The 21,816-nt window shown below is 43.7% G+C and overlaps 1 protein-coding gene across 1 annotated transcript in view; it reads right to left on the reverse strand.

Annotated features, from left to right (window-relative positions):
* The window catches only part of ripk4 (receptor-interacting serine-threonine kinase 4), a 54,708-nt gene extending 33,977 nt beyond the window's left edge, over positions 1-20,731 (reverse strand). Inside the window, exon 1 of the mRNA XM_068041221.1 lies at positions 20,392-20,731. Within this exon, the coding sequence (XP_067897322.1) occupies positions 20,392-20,573 (182 nt within the window). The 5' untranslated portion in view covers positions 20,574-20,731. The remainder of the gene's footprint in view (positions 1-20,391) is intronic.
* Positions 20,732-21,816: the final 1,085 nt, after the last annotated feature.

Here is a 21,816-nt window from a genome sequence, read left to right on the forward strand (position 1 = left end):
ACAAGAGAAAGTTTAACCATCTCCCCTTGACATTCAATGACATTACCATCACTGAATCCCCCATTATTAACATCCTGGGGGTTACCATTGACCAGAAACTGGACTGAAGTAGCCACATAAATACCGTGACAAGAAGACCAGGTCAGAGACGATTCTACAGCGAGTAACCCACTTCCTGACTCCCCAAAGCCTGTCCACCATCTACAAGATACAAGTCAGAAGTGTGATGGAACACTCTCCACTTGCCTAGATGAGTGTGGCTCCAACAACACTCAAGAAGCTCAAAACCATCCAGGACAAAGTAGCCCGCTTGATCGGCACCCCATCCACAAACATTCACTCTCTCCACCACCGATGCACAGTGACAGCAGTGTACACCATATATAAGATGCACTGCAGCAACTTACCAAGGCTCCTTCGACAGCACCTTCCAAACCTGTGACCTCTACCACCTAGAAGAACAAGGGTAGCAGACGCATGGGAACACCACCACCTGCAAGTTCCCCTCCAAATCACACACCATCCTAACTTGGAACTGCATCTCTGTTCCTTCACTGTCGCTGGATCAAAATCCCTACCTGCGTGGGCGTAGCCGCATCGGATGGCCCGCAGCAGGGTGATACGGTGGTGTAGTTGTTATATCACTGAACTAGTAATCCACAGGCCCAGGCTGATGCCCTGGGGACACGGGTTCAAATCCCACCAAAGCAGCTGGTGGAAGTTATATTCAATTAATAAAAAATTAATTTAATAAATCTTGAATTGTAAGCTAGTGACATGAAACTATCAATTTGCATAAAAACCCATCTGATTCAGTAATATCCGTTAAGTAAGGAAATCTGTCATCCTTACCTGGACTGGCCAACATGTGACGCCAGACCCACAGCAATGTGGTTGACTCTAAAGTGTCTTCTGAAATGGCCCAGCAAGCCCCTCCAGTGGAAAGGGCAATTAGGGATGGGCAATAGATAATGGCTTTGCCAGTGATGCCCACATCCCATGAAATTAATTTTTTTTAAAATCCATGCCTAATTGCCCTGAAGAGGTCGTGGTAGGCCTTCTTCCTAAACCACTGCAAATGTTTTAATACAAATGAGGGGTTGGAAGGCCATTTGAGAGGGCAGTTAAGAGTTAACCACATTGATGTGGGACTGGAGTTACATAGAAGCAGGTTTTCTACCCTGAAGGACATGAGTGAATCACAATCCAACAGCTTCCCAGACACTTTTACAGGTAATCAAAGTTCTACTCAGTTTTTGAAGTTCTAAGGGGCTGTTGTGCAACTGTCAAACACTCCTACCGCCGGAGGGGGTTTAGCCACTTTTACATTGACAATTTTCCACCATTCCTCTCCAGGGACAGCACCCTCCACGTGTAGCCCTAACCCCCCCATGCTTTTAGTTTTTGTTCATGGTAGGTGCTCCTGTGCAGTAGACAAAGCTTTAATTTGAGAGTGTGAAGCAGAGGCAGCTACGCACATATTTCATCCACACACAATTGGTAGCTGTGGCTTCAGCTGCCTCAGCCATAAGATCTGGAATTACCTCCCTGAACCTCTCTGCCTCTTTCCCTATCTTTGACACTCCTTAAGAGCTACCTTTTGGCCACCTGTCAAAATATTGCTGTGGCTAAGTACACACACTTTTTGCCCACCCACAATTATTGCCATTGGCACACCAGAAGCATTGCAGAATAGTCCACGTGATTGCATTTAATTGGCTTGTTGACTGCTGCAGTAGTCACGCACACAAGTGCAATAAGTAGCAGCCACCCACTGATATATATCATATTATTTCCTGTTCCAACATGCCCAATCTCACACTCATCCGTATTTCACTTTGGATGATGTTTCATTACTCAATCTGCTCAAGTGACCCAAATTTGTGACAGAAATTAGCATTCTAAAAACTTGGATCTGCCATGGCTCAGTTGGCAAATGCATCACCAATGTAGAAGTGAGTCACACACACAGCAAGAACATTCCCAGTTTGGTCCCTGAATTGCACTGAGGTCGCTCAATCTCAGGTGAGGTGGCAAAAGAATGGCTATGATGCATTACCACTCCTCTTTAGGATTGACAACTTTGGTTTGTCTGATCCCTGGAGATCTGATCTCGCACGGATGGGACATTGTGCAATTTACCCACATTACTGTTCCAGTTTTTCTAAATGAATCCTGCACAAATAGATGATGTGCACACGTTGTAAAATTTAGATTATTGCAACTTTGTTTCTGACTCAAATTCAGATGTTGATTACACACATGAGCCTCAATACTTGATGACTAGCACCTGGATACTAGAATTCAAAATAAAAGATACAGTGGTGTGTGAATTAATCAGGCTGTGCAAATTCAATTCTAGGTTTAATTTTTTTCCTGTTGTCCAGGATTAACATTCACAGCCATAATCTCAAATAGTTAAATGGTCATTAAACCACTTAAGTGCAAAATGAGAATTGCAGGCGGCGCCCGATTGGCCAGATTTCTGCTGGTAAGGCTGAAGAAATCCTTGTGCATAAGATAACTTCCTTCTTAACTTCCCTAATATTGACTGGAACTGCCTAGTGCTAAGGGATCAGATGGGGAGGAATTTGTTAAGTGTGTCCAAGATAGTTTTCTGAAGCAGTATGTGGATGGCCCTACTGGAGAAGGGGCTACACTCGACCTCCTCTCAGGAAATGAGGATGGGCAGGTGGTTGACGTATCAGTGGGGGAGCACTTTGGGACCAATGACCATAACTCTATTAGCTTCAAGATAGTTATGGAAAAGGATAGGACTGGTCCTCAGGTTGAAGTCCTAAATTGGGGAAGGCTAATTTCGATGGCATCAGACAGGAACTCTCAAAAGATGAATTGGAGAGGCTGTTTACAGGTAAAGGGACGTCTGGCAGGTGGGAGGCTTTTAAAAGTGAGATAGGAAGAGTTCAGGGCCAGCATGTTCCTGTTAGATGGAAGGGCAAGGCTGGCAAGTTTAGGGAACCTTGGTTGACGAGAGATATTGAGAGTCTGGTCAAGACAAAGAGGGAGACATATGTCAGGTATAGGCAGCTGGGATCGAGCAAGTCCCTCGAGGAGTATCGGAGATGTAGGAGTACACTTAAGAAGGAAATTAGGATGGCGAGAAAGGGCCATGAGATAAGATAAAGGAGAATCCTAAAAGATTCTATATGTATATTAAGAGTAAAAGGGTAGCTAGGGAGACAGTAGGTCCCCTTAAGGATCAGTGTGGTAATCTACGTGTGGAGCCACGGGAAATGGCGAGGTCTTGAATGAATACTTCTCATCCGTATTTACCATGGAGAAGGTCATGGAAGCTAGTGAGTTCAAGGGAGGGAAGAGTGATATCCTGGAGCATATCAACATTCCAAAGGAATAGGTGTTGGAGGTTTTGAAGCGCATTAAGGTGGATAAATCCCCAGGGCCTGACCAGGTGTATCCTAGGATGCTATGGGAAGCAAGGGAAGAGATTGCTGGGGCCCAGGCAGAGATTTTTGTATCATCGTTAGCCACGGGTGAAGTACCGGAAGATTGGATGATAGATAATGGTGTGCCTTTATTTAAGAAGGGCAGCAGGGATAAGCCAGGGAACTACAGGCCAGTGAGCCTTATATCAGTGGTGGGAAAGTTATTGGAAGGGATTCTGAGAGACAGGATTTATGTGCATTTGGAAACACAAGGTCTGATTAGGGATAGTCAGCATGGCTTTGTGCGTGGGAAATCATGTCTCACGAATTTGATTGAGTTCTTTGAGGAGGTGACCAAGAGGATTGACGAGGGTAGGGTGATGGACGCTGTCTACATGGACTTTAGCAAGGTCTTCGACAAGGTCCCGCATGGTAGGCTGGTCCAGAAGGTTCGAACACATGGGATCCAGGGTGAGCTAGTCAATTGGATTCAAAATTGGCTTGGTGATAGGAGGCAGAGGGTGGTAGTGGAGGGTTGTTTTTCAAATTGGAGGCCAGTGACCAGAATGTAGGGGGCATGATTAGTAAGTTTGCAGATGACACCAAAATTGGTGATATAGTGGACAGTGCAGAAGGTTGTCTAAGATTACAACAGGATATAGATCAACTGGGAAAGTGGCAAGGGATTGGTAAATGGAATTTAACGCAGACAAGTGCGAAGTGATGCATTTTGGGAAGTTAAACCAGGGCAGGATATATACAGTGAATGGCAGGGCCCTGGGGAGTGTTGTTGTGGGGTGCAAGTACATAGTTCCCTGAAAGTGGCAACGTAGGTAGACAGGGTGGTGAAGAAGGCGTATGGCATGCTTGCCTTCATCGGCCGAGGCATTGAGTACAAGAGTTGGGACATCATGTTACAGTTGTGCATAACGTTGGTTAGGCTGCATTTGGAGTACTGTGTGCAGTTCTGGTCGCCGCACTACAAGAAAGATGTGATTAAGCTAGAGAGGGTGCAGAAAAGATTCACAAGGATGTTGCCTGGTTTGGAGGGCTTGAGTTATAAAGAGAGATTGGATCGGCTGGGTCTGTTTTCCCTGGAGCGAAGGAGGCAGAGAGGGGACATGATAGAGGTATATAAAATTAATGGAGGCATAGATAGGGTAGATAGCCAGAGGCTGTTTCCCATGGTAGGGTTGGCTAAAACTAGAGGGCATAGATTTAAGGTGAGAGGGAGGAGGTTTAAAGGGGATCAAAGGGGTAAATTTTTCACACAAAGAATAGTCGGTATCTGGAATGAGCTGCCAGAGGAGGTGGTGGAGGCAGGAACAGTAGCGACATTTAAGAGGCATCTGGACAGGTACTTGAATGAGCAAGGCATAGAGGAATATGGAATTAATGCAGGCAGGTGGGATTAGTATAGATAGGCATTATGGTCGGCATGGACGCGGTGGGCCGAAGGGCCTGTTTCTATGTTGTACAACTCTATGACTCTATAAAAGGTGATCTCGTTCAGAAACATTAACTCTAAACGTTTCTCTCTACAGATGTTGTCAGATCAGCTGAGCACTTCCAGCATCTTTAGGTTTTATTTCCAACATCTGCAGTATTCTGCTTGAAGAAATCCTGTAAACCAAACTCACCCAGCAGAAACTGAAGTTGCTCACATTTCTATTAGTTACCATTAAATTTTGTTTAAAAATAACAATTAACCTATCCACTTCTACGAGCAGAAAACAGTCGGCTAAATTGCTCATGCAAATTTCAACAGTACACATCAAAGATGGAGGTTCCCTCTTTTGCTGTGAGACATCAGAAGAGCATTTGACCAAAAGACAGTCAGCTTTATGATCTAGGGAGCAGATTGTGTTTATGTACACCAATTATTTACATTTACAAGATATGTCAGGGCAGAACTAAGTTGTTTTTTTTTGCCAGAGAATAGCGGACCTCTGGAATGGAATAGACTGCCAGGTAATGCGGTTAATGCGGAATTTCTTTAAGCAAGAGCTGGAACTGTTATTGGTTGTGGGTGGATGCAACCTCATACAAAATTGGTAGGTTTCTATGATGTAAAGGGCCAGTGTGACTTATTTGGTCACCTAAGGGTGTAAAAGAATAATTTTCCAGTTCCCCCACACCAAGTTAGACCGTTTTGTTTTTGCTTCTCCCAAGTGATTACGTGATTATGGGTGGTGTTGGGGAGAGTCATGTGATGTGTGGGGCAGGCTTAACGAGTAGTCTTTCTCTGTCTGTCATTTTCTTATGTTCGTATATAGATAATACATCATGAACAGTCTAAATACCTGCTAATTTGCCTATTGAAGTCATTAGCAGGCTCATGAAAACATTTTCAAAAGACTATTTATTCTCGGTCAACAGAGTGGGTGTTGAATGAACACAGGAACAGGAGTAGGCTATTCACCCCATCAAGCCTATTCCTCCATTCAGTTATATTATGGCTGATCTGTACCTCAACCCCATTTACCTACTTTTAACTCATATCTCTTGATACTATTATCTGACAATAATCTTTCCATCTCAGTCTTGAAAACTTCAATTGAGGCAGCATCCACAGCCTTTTGGGGAAGGGGAGAGTTCAGGATTTGTGTGACAGAAAAAATACTCCCTAAATTCACTATTAAATGGTCTGGCATGAATTTTAGGAATATCTCCTCCTCATACAATCATGCAGCACAGTTTATATGGACTTCCAGACAGCATTCGATGAGGTTCCATATAACAGAAGTTTAGCTAAAGTTAAAGCTCATGGAATTAAAGACCTGGTTCAGAGATTGATTAGGCAGAGAATGTAGAGAGTAAGGATTAATGGGTATGTACTTGAATTGGAAGGAAGCACATGGAGGTGTTCCACAAGGATCAGTGCTGGAGCCTCAACTGATCCTCAAAGGGAAAGGAGGATTCCAGAGTGAAATAATTAATTGGAAGAGGGCGTGTGAAAACAGATCTGGTCCAGTTAAATTAGAACCAGAGATTGACAGGCAAAACTGTGATGGAACAACAGACTGCCTTTAAAGAGGAGATAACAGGCTTGTCAGGAAAGTTGAAGCCCATGGAATAAAAGGGACAGTGGCAGCATGGATAGGAAGTTGGCTGAGTGACGGGAAAGATTTATGAGAATGATTCCAGGGTTGAGGGACTTCAGTTACGAAGATAGATTGGAGAAGCTGTTCTCAGAGAAGGTTGAGAGGAGATTTGATAGAGGTGTTCAAAATCATAAGGGGTCTGGATGGAGTAGATAGGAAGAAACTGTTCCCATTGGTGGAAGGGTTAAGAACCAGAGGACACCAATTTAAGGTGAATGGCAAAAGAACGAACGGCGACATAGGGAAACATAGAAAATAGGAGCAGGAGTAGGCCATTCGGCCCTTCGAGCCTGCTCCGCCATTCATTATGATCATGGCTGATCATCGAACTCAGTAACCTGTTCCCGCTTTCCCCCCATACCCTTTGATCCCTTTCGCCCCAAGAGCTATATCTAACCCCTTCTTGAAAACATACAATGTTTTGGCCTCAACTGCTTTCTGTGGTAGCGAATTCCACAGGCTCACCACTCTCTGGGTGAAGAAATTTCTCCTCATCTCAGTCCTGAAAGGTTTACCCCGTATCCTTAGACTATGACCCCTGGTTCTGGACTCCCCCACCATCGGGAACATCCTTCCTGCATCTACCCTGTCAAGTCCTGTTAGAATTTTTACATTTTACACAGTGATGATTAGGATCTGAAATGCACTGCCTGCGAGTGTCATGGAGGCAGATTCAATCGTGGTTTTCAATAGGAAATTGGATAATCATCTGGAGAGAAAAAATTTGCAGGGCTACGGGGAAAAGGCGGGGAAGTGGGACTAGGTGAGTTGCGCTTACAGAGAACTGGCATGGACACGACAGAATGGCCTCCTTCTGTGCTATAACTATTCTATGATGCTATATTTATTAATGACTTCGATAACGTAATAGAGAACCATATATCCAAGTTTGCTAATGACACCAAGATTGGTGGTATAATAAGTACTGTAGACAGGAGTATATATTACAAAGACCTATTAATAGATTAAGTAAGTGGGTAACACTGTGGCACATGGATTTCAATGCAGGAAGTGTGAGTTCATTTATTTTGGACCAAAAAAGACTAGAACAGAGTTTTTTTTTAAATGGTGCAAAGCTAGGAACAGTGGCGGTCCAAAGAGATTTAGGGGTCCATGTACACAGATGGCTGAAAACATCGTACAAAAGCAAAATACTGCAGATGCTGGAATAAAAACAGAAAATGCTGGAAATACTCAGCAGTCAGGCAGCATCTGTGGAGAGAAACAGAGTTAATGTTTCAAGTCAAACCTGAATTGGCCTGATTCTAGGGGCTAGATTTTCCCTGAAGGCTTCTGAACCCCACCCCATCAGGGTCAAAGGGGGTCAGAAGCCAGGTCTGTGTGGGGAACAGTCACTCAATGTGATTTTCCCTGAATTGGCCAAATAATGGCCAGAGGGCAGGCTCATCATCCAGTTACAGATGGCGGGGGGTTCTTGAAGCTGGACAGCCAATAGGACCCCTTCCCATGTGGAAGCAGCAGTAGGATGCCACGGCAGGTAAATGAGGAAGAGGGGTCCCCAAAACGGAGGTGCCCTCTCTCCAACTTTTTGAAATTTTAAGTAAAAAAAAAAACAGACAAGCAGCCAGGCCATCATTGTGGAGGGGGAAAGCCCCTCCTTCGGGTGGGACTGCAGCTGCAGCCGAACCCAGTCAGACAAGAAGAGCCTTTAAGCCTGCCTATAGCACTGTCCTGCCCACCTCCACCATTGGGCCACCAGGAGGCCACCTCCAGGTGGCTGTACCGTCCCCCGCCACCAGCGGGGACCTGGAAATCAATTAGAAAATCCCAGTCGACCTCCAGCAAGTGGCCATTAACTCCCACATAGCCCTCCCTCACCTCCCCCCATACCGCCTCCAGGAAAATGGCCCCGGGGTGGGATGGAGCCGGGATTCCCAGCATACCGGCACACGCTGCAAAATTCCACGCCTGCCCACCTCCATTCCTGCTCCCGGGACTAAAAGTTCGGAAACACGTCTTCATGTAAAAGTGTGGAACTCTTGCCCACAAAACGCAGCAGATGCTATCTTAATTAACAATTTTAAATCAGATTGATTAAGGGATATGGAGCAAAGGCAGGTGAATGTAGCGAGGATACAGATCAGGCATGATCTCATTGATTGAAGGAACATGTTTAAGGGGCGGAATGGCCAGCTCATGTTTCCAGTAGGCCATTCAGCCCATTGTGCCTGTGCCAGCTCTTAGAAAGAGCTGTCCAAGTAGCCCATTCCCCCATAGCCCTGTAAATCTTTCCCCTTCAAGTACATATCCAATTCCCTTTTGGAAGTTACTATTGAATCTGCTTCCATCACCCTTTCAGGCAGTGCATTCCAGTGATTTATAAAAGTTTAGCATTACTCACTTTATTTTGTATTCCATGTCGGTTTATAAAGCCAAAGATCCCATATGTTTTTCAACTTAAATAAAAGCAAAAAACACTGGATGCTGGACATCTGAACTCTGTTTCTCTCTCCACAGATGCTGCCAGACCTGCTGTGTATTTACAGCACTACCTGCCTTTATTAGCCTTTTCAACTTGTCTTGCCACCTTCAAAAACTCGTGTAGATACATCCCCAATTCTCCTGTTCCCTTTTAAAATTGTATCCGTTGTTCTGGTTTCCCCCACCATAGGAATGGATTCTCTTTATTTAATCTATCAAATCCCTTTATCGTTTCAATTCGATCACCGCTCAACCTTCTAAACTCGAGGGAAAACAACTAAGTTTACCTGCCGACATACTAAGAGCCCTTTCTGCAGCAGTTTCTCTAAAGTGGGGTGCTCCGGTTTCCTCCCACATCCAAAGACTTGCAGGTTGATAGGTAAATTGGCCATTGTAAATTGCCCCTAGTGTAGGTAGGTGGTAGGAGAATGGTGGGGATGTGGTAGGGAATATGGGATTAATGTAGGATTAGTACAAATGGGTGGTTGTTGGTCGGCACAGACTCGGTGGGCCGAAGGGCCTGTTTCAGTGCTGTATCTCTCTATGACTCTAAAGTGGATAGGGCTTATTCTGAAATGCATTGCATTCTGGCCAGGGACATCCACCATGAAGTCCCAGAACTGCAGAGCAGTTTCTGTTAAGATCATGGCATTTGGAGCATGAAATTGATAAGTTGAATTAGTTATTACAGTTTGCCCACTCATGGAGATTGTGAGTCATGGGAAGTGAAAGTGAAACCACAGATACAAAGTACTTCCCCCCACCCCGCCCCCCAACACCCCTCCCCAAGTTTCCAGTAGCAGCAGTGCCTGGGAGACCAATCCTTCACTCCAGGAGACTCCCGAACAATCCAAAGAGGGTTGGCAACCCTTATGTGGTGACAGGAAATTAAAAATAAACAAACTATCAGCCAAGGTTCCTGCTCCAGAATCCTGCTGGATGGTGTGCTTGTGTGTAAGAATATTGGGCAAGGAACATAACATAAGAACTAGGAGCAGGAATATGCAATTCAGCTCCTCGAGCCTGCTCTGCCATTCAATATGATCATGGCTGATCTCATCTAGGCCTCAACTCCACTTTCCTGCCCATTCTCCATAACTTTCAACCCATTTCTAATTAAAAATCTGTCTATCTCCTCCTTAAATTTACCCAATGTCCTAGCATCAGGACAATGATCAGACTCAGCTGTGATGTCCTCCTCTGTCAAACTGCCTGCTGATACTCACTGTCAAGGTCCACCCTTACGAATGATCTCTGGGATAATACTGCACAGCAACCAGTCCCATGTAACTGTATCTCAGCATGTGCACAGTCCAGTTTAAATCAATAGCTTCATAAACTGGAGCCATTTCCACACACAGAGGTGCTTAATTTTCTGTGCGCTGTTTAGTGTGAAACTCCATAATGAATTCTATTAACAGTGACGCACTGCCCCCAATCCCCAGGCCCCGCAGACTCCAATCTGCCCACACTCTACACCAACAACTTGTATTTATATAGCACCTTTAACATGGTAAAAGATCCCAAGGCACTTCACAGGAGCAATTGTCCATCAAAATTTGACACCAGACCACATAAGGAGAAATGATTGGTCAAAGAAGTAGGTCTTAAGAAGAGGGGGAGAGAGGTGTAGAGGGGTTTAGGGAGGGAATTCCAGAGCTTAGGGCCTAGGTAGCTGAAGACATGGTCACCAATGGCGGAGCAATGAAAAGGAGGCCATATTGGAGGAGCACAGACATCTCAAAGGGATGTGGGCTGGAGGAGGCTAGAGAGACAGGAAGGGACCAGGCCAGAATCCAGTCAGCCCCTCCTTATTACACCAGACTCCTTACAAACTAGACTTCAATATGAGCCAGCCTGGTGACAGCTCCTCTTCCTGTTTGCTGTGCACACTGTTGTTTAGTCATGCATTACTGGGCCTCCGGGAATGAAAATGTGTTCCTTCACATTTAACATTTGTGATAAACTAGTTTTATTTTTGTTTCCTTTAATAGAATGTCAGTTTCATTGATGAAAAGTGCTCTATTGTCATATGAGGATTCCACTATAAAAATCTGGAATCTAATTGGATTTCCTTTTGGTGAGACAGCTCAGAATTCTTTAACTGAGACCCTCACACAAGTTATGTCCAAATCCAAACTGACTTACTAGTGTGTCCACTAGTTTTAAGTAGACAGGTGGGGGAATCATGAGCTCCCAGTTTAGACCAGATATGATCAGACATTCCCTCCTTCCCAGCTTAAAGTTTAAAGCAGCAATTAGCCTAGTAGCTGCAAATTGGCACCACTAATCCCTAAACATCAGGAAATGGTATTCAATGACTTGTTGATGGTGCATAAATTCAGAGGAAATTATGAATCACTCTCCTCTTATTTTATGTGATAGGTATATAATACACTTAAAATTGTCAGAAGATACAATAAGGTGTCATAGTAAAATTTCCTAGGAAGTAAATTTTGTACAATCGGAGCTCTCATCCCCTTTCAAAAAGGTTTCAAATCACCCACTGCAAAAACTACACCTTGTGCAGTTCCCCCCGCCCCGCCCCCCCCCCATAATGCAACTGCTGAAAGATTGGGTGTAGCTACAGCTTATGTCATGACAAGTTCATGTCCCACTGCACTCTCATTGTAACATCTTATTGGAAGTCAGGGTACTGGGTTTCAGTTTTCTAATAAAAATAAATTCTGCAATCTAATTTAATAAAAAAAGGAATTTAACTTATTTAGTTGAAACAGTTATTTCACAGGTTTGTATTCAAACCTATTTTTCAACAGCAACTGCATTCATATAGTTTGTATTTATACAGCACCTTTGATGAAGTAGAACATCCCAAGACACTTCACAGGAGTGTTAACAAAGTCACATAAGGAGATATTAGAACAGTTAAAGAAGTGGGTTCTAAGGGGTGTCTGAAAGCAGGAGGGAGAGGTAGAGAGACAGAGAGATTTGGGAGGGCATTCTGGAGCTTAGGGCCTTGGCAGCTGAAGGCACGGCTACCAATTGGGGATGCGTAAGAGGCCAAAATTGGAGCAGTTTATAGACCTCGATGCGTTGGAGGAGGTTAGAGAGACAGGGAGGGGAGAGACCATGGAGAGAGTTGTAAACAAGAATTGGAATTTTAAAACCAAGGCATGGCTTAACCTGGAGCCAATAACATAAAGCAAAACGCCCCCAGGCACATCACAGGGGTGTAATTGGATAGAAATTGACATTGAGCCAAAAGGAGGAGATATTAGGAGGGGTGACTAAAAGCTTGGTCAAAGTGGTTGATTTTAAGGAGCGTCTAAAAGGAGAGTGGTGGGAGGCTGAGAGGTTATGGGCTTTTTCAGTTCTATGGGTTTTTTTCAGCTGTTTTAGCTATTTTTGAAGCTGAAAACTTTCCTGAGTTTTGTGGGTAGGCACATATAGGAATCGGATGCTAGAAATCCTATGTCTGCACTTGTTTTCGCAGTGGCATAGGGTGGTGCAGTTAAAGTAAGCTTGGAGAGTTACTGTAATGCATTGTGTGGGTAGTACATACCACAGTGGGCAAGTGCTAAAGGGAAATGTGTGTCAAGTCCAGGGTAGGACACCAGGAGAACTGTCGGCCTTCTTTGAATAATGCCACTACATCTTTAATGTCATCCGCAGCGAAGGTACTCGGTTTAATAACTCAGCCAATAAGACAGCGCTTCCAACAACACAACACTCCCTCAGTTCAGCATTTAATTTGTATCAGTCATGACTCTGTTGGTAGCACTCTTGCCTCAGGATCAAAAGGTTGTGGGTTCAAGATGCACTCCAGAACTTGAGCAGAACAATCTAGACTAACATTCCAGTGCCCTCGCAGGCTGAAGTAAAAAAAAAAGAGCAGGGGAAGTTGTGTCCTTGTCAATATTTTTTCCCTCATTCAACAATCACGAAAACAGATTATCTGGTCATTATCACATTGCTATTTGTGAGCGTTTGCTGTGCGCAAATTAGCTGCCATTTTTCCTACATTACATCAGCGACTACCCTTAAAAAGTACTTCATTGACTGTAAAGCACTTTGGCACATCATGAGGTCATGAAAGGTGCTATATAAATGCAATTCTTTCTTTTTAATGTCATATAGAGAAAGCCCAGTGACATCACTGGCCACGAACTATCTCTGTAGCTTGAAAAAAATTCACTGTGAGCAATGCACGAGCATGTAACACATTATGTATTGGCATCAAATTCCTTTTTTGATGGAGGCATTAACTCATTTCATAAAGCGGTTAACACCTCAGTTAAAATAGCAGAGGAAGGAATTTTATATAAGTGCATTGAGCATTCATATAACCGTATCACTAACAGTAACTTATAGCCTTGTGCCTTGAAGAATCAGGATCGCACCATCAGGATACCTTTGGGAGAGGGGGCAAGGAGGGGAAATAATTGCAAAGAAACAGGATTAATTTTACTATGGTTTTTTTGAGGAGGTAGTTGGGAAGTGGGGGGGGGGGGTGCAGTTGTGGTGGGGGTGGGGGCGGCAAACCTTCATCTCAACCATCAGTACTGATGACCCGAAAGTCATCGACCTGAAATGTCAACTCTGTTTCTCTTTCCACAGATGCTGGCTGGCTTGCAGAGTATTTCTAGCACTTTCTATTTTCATTTCAGATTTCCAGCATCCACAGTATTTTTCCTTTGTTTCAGTACTGACGATTTGAAGGCAGTCATGAATCAGTGATCAGACAGCAAGTTAGGGGAATTGACATGAGTACAGGCACAATCATTGCTTGGCTTCAGGTGGCCAATGTGTCATTCCCAATGTGCGTGTTAAGTTAGCTTCCCCACTCTGCTGTGCTCAGAAACCCCACCCAGGCAGCACATCATGTTAATGAATGGGTCAGGACTGATATTAACCCTAAAACTGCCAAGTGGGTAAAGGCACTGCCCAGTGAAAAGCAAGGCACACGGGTACAGCATTTATACTTCCCCCACAATGAACAGAGAATGAATTGTTCAATAGTTTGTTTGGGTTTGGAGAGACTATTTACAATAGAACTTACAAATTGGTCTGAAATCAGTTAACAACATTATAAAAAAGACAGACTTGCATTTTTATAGTGCCTTTCATGACTACCAGATGTCTCAAAGTGCTTTACAGCCAATGAAGTACTTTTTGAAGTGATATAATCAGGAAACACAGCAACCAGTATGCACAGAGCAAACTCCCACAAACAGCAATGTGATAATGACTAGATAATCTGTTTTTTGTGATGTTGGTTGAGGGATAAATATTGGCCAGGATACTGGGGAGCACTCCCCTGCTCTTCTTCGAAATAGTGCCATGGGATCTTTTACATCCAGGCAGGTTGGTCCGCATTTCAACGTCTCATCCAAAAGACAGCGCCTCGAACAGTGCAGCACTCCCTTAGTACTGCACTGGAATGTCACTATGGTGCATAATATTATGATGGACAATTTTGTTTTATTCGTTCACAGGATGTGGGCATCGCTGGCAAGACCAGCATTCATTACCCATCCCCAATTGCCCTCGAGGAGGTGGTAGTGAGCAACCCGCTTGAATACAAGCATAAAAGCAAAATGCTGCGGATGCTGGAAATCTGAAATAAAAACAAGAAATGCTGGAATCACTCAGCAGGTCTGGCAGCATCTGTGGAAAGAGAAGCAGAGTTAACGTTTCGGGTCAGTGACCCTTCATCGAATACAAGCAAGTGGCTTGCTAGGCCATTTCAGAGGACAGTTAAGAGTGGATCTGGAGTCATATATAAGCCAGACTGGGTAAGGACGGCAGATTTCCTTCCCTGAATGAAATGCATGAACCAGATGAGTTTTTATAACAATCCAGTAGTTTTATGGTCACCATTACTGATACTATCTTTTTATTCCAGATTTATTTAATTAATTGAATTTAAATTCCTCAGCTGCCATGGTGAGATTTGAACTCATGTCATTGTAGCATTATTTCAGGCCCCTAGATTACCAATCTGGTACCTAACCATATGTTACCGTACTCACTGACCAATGACGTCATTCTGCTCAGAGAGCACGACACACAAGTTTATAAAGTTACCAAAGAACATTCCGCTGAAGGTTACCAGTAAATCATGAGGCAATCTTACCCATCGTGCTGGAAAAATTCCAGATACAAGAATTCCAGACTGAGAATTATCCGAACAACTGAAATTTAAATCCATCTCTTAACCTGAGAGAGCTGTCAATTGAACACTTGTGCACAAGTAAAATTCACGGGATGCTTGTATTTGAACTGAATGGGGTGGGGGTGGGGGTCCTCTCCCTCAGACGTCTGACCAGACATAGTGGGCATAATTTTAACACACACACCCCCCCAAAAAAAACAAGTAGTTTTGGGTTGGATAAGAAGTTTTAAAAAGAAAATTAAATTTCAAGCCTGGACTCAACAATCCTCGACCCTGTCCACATCCAGGTTATATTGGGGTCAACTTCTTTATTTAGGAACCATTGTATCAAAACAAGGTGGGCCATTTTCTGTAAGAGACTCTGGTCTTTGACAAGGAGTAGAAAAGAAACCAATACCCTGATACATCATAAAGAAAGAACTTGCATTTATATGGCCCGGGACATCCCAAAGCACTTTACAGCCAATGAAGTACTTTTGAAGTGTAGTCACTGTTGTAATGTAGGAAATGCAACAGCAAATTTGTACAAAGCAAGCTCACACAACAGCATTGTGATGATGACCAGGTAATCTGTTTTTGTGATGTTGATTGAAGGATAAAAATTGGACAGCACACCAAGGGGAACACCCCTGCTCTTTTTCAAAATAGTGCTATGGGATCTTTTACATTTACCCAAGACAACAGGCCTCATATTATCTTGTCATCTGAAAGACGAGACATTGACAGTGCAGCACTCCCTTTGTACTGAACTGGAGTGTCAGCCTTAATTATTTTTTATTTAGAGATACAGCACTGAAACAGGCCCTTGGGCCTCCCGAGTCTGTGCCAACTATCAACCACCCATTTAAACTAATCCTACATTAATCCCATTACCCTCTCATGCCTCCACCTTTCCTCAATTCCCCTACCACCTACCTATACTAGGGGCAATTTATAATGGCCAATTTACCTATCAACCTGCAAGTCTTTGGATGTGGGAGGAAACCTGAGCACCTGGCGAAAACCGACACGGTCACAGGGAGAACTTGCAAACTCCGCACAGGCAGTACCCAGAATCGAACCCAGGTCGCTGGAGCTGTGAGGCTGCGATGCTAACCACTGCACCACTGTGCTCAAGTCTCTGCAGTGGGGCTTGAACTTACAACCTTCTGACTTAGAACATAAGAAGTAAGAGCAGGAGTAGGCCATTCAGCCCCTCAAGCCTGCCCCGCCATTCAATAAGATCATGGCTGATCTGCCGCAGACCTCAACTCCTCTTTCGTTCCAGCTCCTCATAGCCCTCAACTCCCTGATATTTCAAAAATCTATCGATCTCCTCTTTAAATATTTTCAGTGATCTAGCCTCCACAACTCTCTGGGATAGACAATTTCAGAGATTCACTACCCTCTGAGAGAAGAAATTCTTTGCATCTCAGCTTTAAATGAGTGTCCCCTTATTCTGTAACTATGTCCCCTAGTTTGAGATTTCCCCACTAGTGGAAACATCTTCTCAACATCTACCCTGTCAAGGCCCCTCAGAATCTTGTACATTTCAATACGATCACCCCTCATTCTTCTAAACGCTAATGAATAAAGGCTTAACCTGTTCAGCCGTTCTTGATGAGTCAACCCCTTCATCCCAGGAATCAGTCTAGTGAATCTCTTCTGAACTGCCTCCAATGCCAGTATATCCTTTCTTAAATACGGGGACCAAAACTGTACACAGTACCCTAAGTGCAGCCTCACCAACACCCTATACAGTTGTAACAAGACTTCCCTATTTTTAAACTCCAACCCCCTAGCAATAAAGGCCAAACTTCCATTTTCCTTCTTAATTACTTGCTGCACCTGCATGCTAACTTTTTGTGTTTCAGGAACAAAAACACCCAGATCCCTCTGTGCTGCACTTTTTTGGAGTCTCTCTCCATTTAAATAATAGTCTGCCTTTTGATTCTTCCTACCAAAGTGCATGACCTCACATTTGCCTACATTAAACTCCATCTGCCAAGTTTTTTTCCCACTCACTCAACCTATCTATATCCCCTTGCAGATTCCTTATGTCCTCATCACAACATGCCTCCCACCACTTTTGTATCGTCAGCAAATTTGGATATATTACACTCTGCCCCCTCCTCCAAGTCATTAATATAGATAGTAAATAATTGAGGCCCTTGGACTGACCCTTGTGCCACTCCACTAGTTATGTCTTTCCAACCTGAAAAAGGCTCATTAATCCCGACTCTCTGTCTTCTGTGAGTTAATCAATCCTCAATCCATGCTAATACATTACCCCCAATACTGTGAGCTCCTATCTTGTGCAATAATCTTTTATGTGGCATCTTATCGAATGCCTTCTGGAAATCCAAATACACTACATCTACCGGTTCACCTTTATCAAATATGCTTATTATATCCTCAAAGAACTCTAGCAAATTTGTCAAACATGATTTCCCTTTTACAAAACCATGTTGACTGTTTGATTGCGTTAAGCTTAGAGGAGAAAGTGCTACCAACTAAGCCAAAGCTCATAGACAAGAGTAGTTCATCCTTTATATCTCTAATCTCCTCTAGCCCGACAATGCTCCAAGATGCCTGTACTCCTCTAACTCTGGTCTCTTCAGCATCCCAATTATAATTGCTCCACCATTGGTGGTCATACCATCAGCTACCTGGGGACTAAGCTCTGAAACTCCCTCCCTTAAGCTCTCCCCTTCTCTGACTCACTTTCCTCTTTCAAGATGCTCCTTAAAACCTACCTCTTTAGTCAAGTTTTTGGCCATCTGTCGTAATATCCCCTTACGTGGGATAAAGCTCCTGTGAAGTGCTTTGAGATGTTTGACAACATTGCAGGTGCTATATAAATACAAGATGTTATCGTCAGTGTAACATTTGCAATCCTCCATTCCTTTGGCACCACCCCTGCGTCTATGCAGGATTGGAAGATTTCTAGCCAGCATCTCTGCAATTTCTACCATTATTTCCATCCAGACTTATCCACTTTAAGTATTGTCAGCCTTCCTAGTGTCTCCAGTATTCTGGCAACTTCCTCATTTATTATAGCTTTGGCAAAATTCTGTTCCTTGGTAAACATCGATGCAAAGTATTCATTTAGAACCTCAGCCATGACTTCTGCCTCCAATAGATCTCCAATTTGGTCCAATAAATGCATATATTGAACCCTTGAACTTGGCATTATTAGCATCACACTCTGATAGGATGTTTAGCTCAGTTTTTCATATCTTTGACAGAATATGACGCCAAGGCATAGGGAGACATTAGCACAGCTGCCCAAAAGCTTGGTCAAGTTTTAAGAAGCTCCTTCAAAAGGAGGAGAGAGGGGGTTAAGGAAAGAACTCCAGAACTTAGGGCCTAGTCAGCTTTTTATTTTGTTTGCTATTGGATGCAGGTGTTGTTGGCAAGGCCAGCATTTATCACCCATCCCTAATTACCCTTGAGAAGGTGGTGGTGAGCCATTTCCTTGAACAGCTGCAAACTATGTGGTGTAGGTACACCCACAGTGCTGATAGGGAGGAAGTTCCAAGATTTTGACACAGCCACCAATAGTACGACAATGGAAATTGAGGCCAAAAGGCAGGCTCCAAGTTTCACTAAATTGAGAAGTCCCGGAGGAATTTCAACCCCTTCCTTGGGGTCTTCATACTTTAGTTATTTCCTAATTTTAAAATTCTCATTATTATATTGAAATCCCTTATCCCTCCCTATCTCTGGAACCTCCTCCAGCACTATATCCCTCCAAGATCTTTGTGCTCCTCCAATTCTGGCCTCTTGAGCATCCCTGATTTTCATCATTCCACCATTGACAGCCATGCCTTCAGCTACCTAGGTCCTAACCACTGGAATTCTCTCCCTAAACCTCTCCTTCACTGCCTCTTTTAAGATGTTCCTTAAAACCTACCTCTTTGACCTATCCTAATATCTCCTTATGTGGCTCAGTGTTAAATTTTCTTTGACAACTCTATTGCCAAGCATCTTAAGATGCTTCACTAAGTTTAAAAATGCTATATAAATGCAAGTTGTTGTTGATTGCTCATGTTGATCTTTATGCCCCCGCTTCAGAGAAGGGCCTGTTTCCGTGCTGTATCTCTAAATCTAAAATTTAAATCTAAGACGATGGCACATGAAGCCTGGGGGCAGGGAGGGCTCTCCATTTCACTGCAGATTCTCTGCCAGCAAACCCATGACAATACAAATGTGCTGCGAATCACTTCTGTCTCACACTGACTACAGATTAAAGGAGTGTTATCCATAAATTAATCAACTGGAATCTACACCAGTCTGGTTCAGGCAAACACTCGTTAAGGGGATGTTTTGTTCAATGTCTGTCTGTAGCATGAGGTGGCCATCTCCTTCATGCTGTAACCCTTAGACCCAGGGCATACACAACAGAAGAACAAAAAAATGTAATAGGCAGAAAAATAAGCTAACAGGGAAACAGTTAACTGGAGATCGTTGTTGCTCCGAATGGTCAAATGAGTAAAATACCTGGGTGCAACACACCAACTACTGGCATTTATACAGAGCAGTTAACACAGCAAAACATCCCAAGTCACTTCACAGAAGTGCAGATACAGGAGGACAAGTGAACAAAAACTTGGTCAAAGAGTTAGGTTTTAAGGAGAGTCTTAAGTAATGAAGTAGAAAGGTGGAGAGGTTTAGAAAGGGAATTTCAGACTTTCGGGCCCAGGCAGTTGAAGGCATGGCCGCAAATGGTGGAGCGATTAAAATGCAGGGGAGGAATAGTCAGTTAGCGTGCTATATTCCGTGACTTCAGTGATGAATACATGTATGGCCTCGGGATAGGACAGGACTAGGCTTGTCTGTTAGCTCCTCCATATTTGAATATCTAGTTAACAATCGTCTCAGCTCGCACAAGACTGTCAACTGGGCCAAATAATAGATGAAATTATATTTGCGTGGGAGTCCGTGCTTTGGGGAGAGGAGGAGTGATTAACTGTGGGGGATAGACTTGCAGATGTCGGAATATATCCAACAATTATGAATGGGATCTTTATTCCAATGTTGGTTCTGTGATACAAATCTGACAGGCAACTATTCCTTTCACAGTGTAAACTTCAGTCTCACGTCACACACACAGCAGAAGAAACAGGACAGGGGAAGGGTTAAACTGAAAGTCAATTTGCTACAATGCTTTTACCTGCAACATTCTCACTGATTGCTGTCAGTGCGGCAGACAACTATTTGGATTTTAAGAGCACATTATCAATACAGCGTTCAACAAACGTGCCTGCCAATTGCAAATTTCAGCACTTCAGCTGTGAATACAAGACTCAAGTTAGCAACTTACTTCTCATCGACATGGAGACTCGGAGGACACTTGATGGCCAGCCATGTTTTCCAGTTAACGTGACGAACCTTGTAAACCTGTCCAAAACCACCAGATCCAACCTTTTCCCAGCTCACAAACTCATCGGAATCAAAGGTCTTTAGCAGTCCCATTTCCCAGGAGGACTTCTCCTGTTTCTCCATAGTTTAAAAGATTCCCCCTTCAAAAAAAAACTTTTTCGCCTCCCTTCTGGTGTGTTGTTGTTTTCTTCTTCTGGTGTGTTATGTGCCTGTGTCTCCCTTTCTTCTTTTTTCAGTAATAGCTGCTAACACAATCTGTCTGGTCAGGTGTTCAAGGTGTGTTCATTAACTCAATGCTGACATCACTTCCTATTGCAGCACTGAGGTTATCCACCCTTCAGGAATGTGCAGGCCTCTCCGATGTCTTTTAACCCCTCCCCACCCCCAAGCTATTAGCATTGAACACACAACTCAGCAAAAGCACACTTATTCAGTGCTTCCACAACACAGTCAGGCTTTCCCTGCAGAATATATTCCTGTCAAGCTTTTCCTTTGTACCAACGTTTCAATATGAGGAAGAACTTATCAGAGTGAAAACTCAAGGTGTAACCAAATTTACTGGATATTCAGGGACCCACATGTGGCGTAGTTGACCATTTAAAAGGGAAGATAAATCAGTATATGAGGGAGAAAGCAATATATCAGGATATGCTAATTGTGTTAGGTAAAGCCAGATGGGAGGAAGCTCCTGTGGAGCATAAACACTGGCACAAACTTACTGGACTGAATGGCCTGTTTCTGTTCTGAAATGCCATGTAATTTAGAAGTAATGTCAATTACAGGGGCAAATGCTAACATAATGGAAATTTCTATGGCTTGCCTGTTGAAATGTTGATACATAGGGTCCAACAGGTCCCAGGTTCGAATCTTGGCCTATGCTGAGTTAACTGATCGCAGCTGGACTAGCAGTTGGGAACCTCATTAGGCATCCTACCCCTGAGCAAGGGAGAGTAAAATATCGTCAACAGTTCTTGCTCCTGATTGCTGTCCAGTGGCTGCTGCCTTCAGTAAGGGCAGGATTGGGCCCAACATTCATAGTCTGGAGTTGGATTTAGATGAAGTTTTGGTGGTGCTGCTAGACCCCATGGAATGGAACTCAAGCAATAATTAGCAACAACAATGAGGAAAATGTTGCAAGGTGCCTCACAGGAGCATGGGTACGATAACATAGTGGTTATGTTACTGGACTAGCAATCCAGAGACCCTGATTAATGATCCAGAAATGTGTGCTTGGAGTTTGAGCCCCAGACAGGGATGGGAACAGAGATGGGTGGGTGAACACTAAAAATAGCGCTGCCAGTCTGCATGCCATTTTCCTGGCTCCATTCCTGCCCAAGGCCATTTTCCCAGAGGCGGGGTGGGGGGT

Source organism: Heterodontus francisci, chromosome 10 (genome assembly GCF_036365525.1).
Source record: "Heterodontus francisci isolate sHetFra1 chromosome 10, sHetFra1.hap1, whole genome shotgun sequence".
NCBI classification, from domain to species: Eukaryota; Metazoa; Chordata; class Chondrichthyes; order Heterodontiformes; family Heterodontidae; genus Heterodontus; species Heterodontus francisci.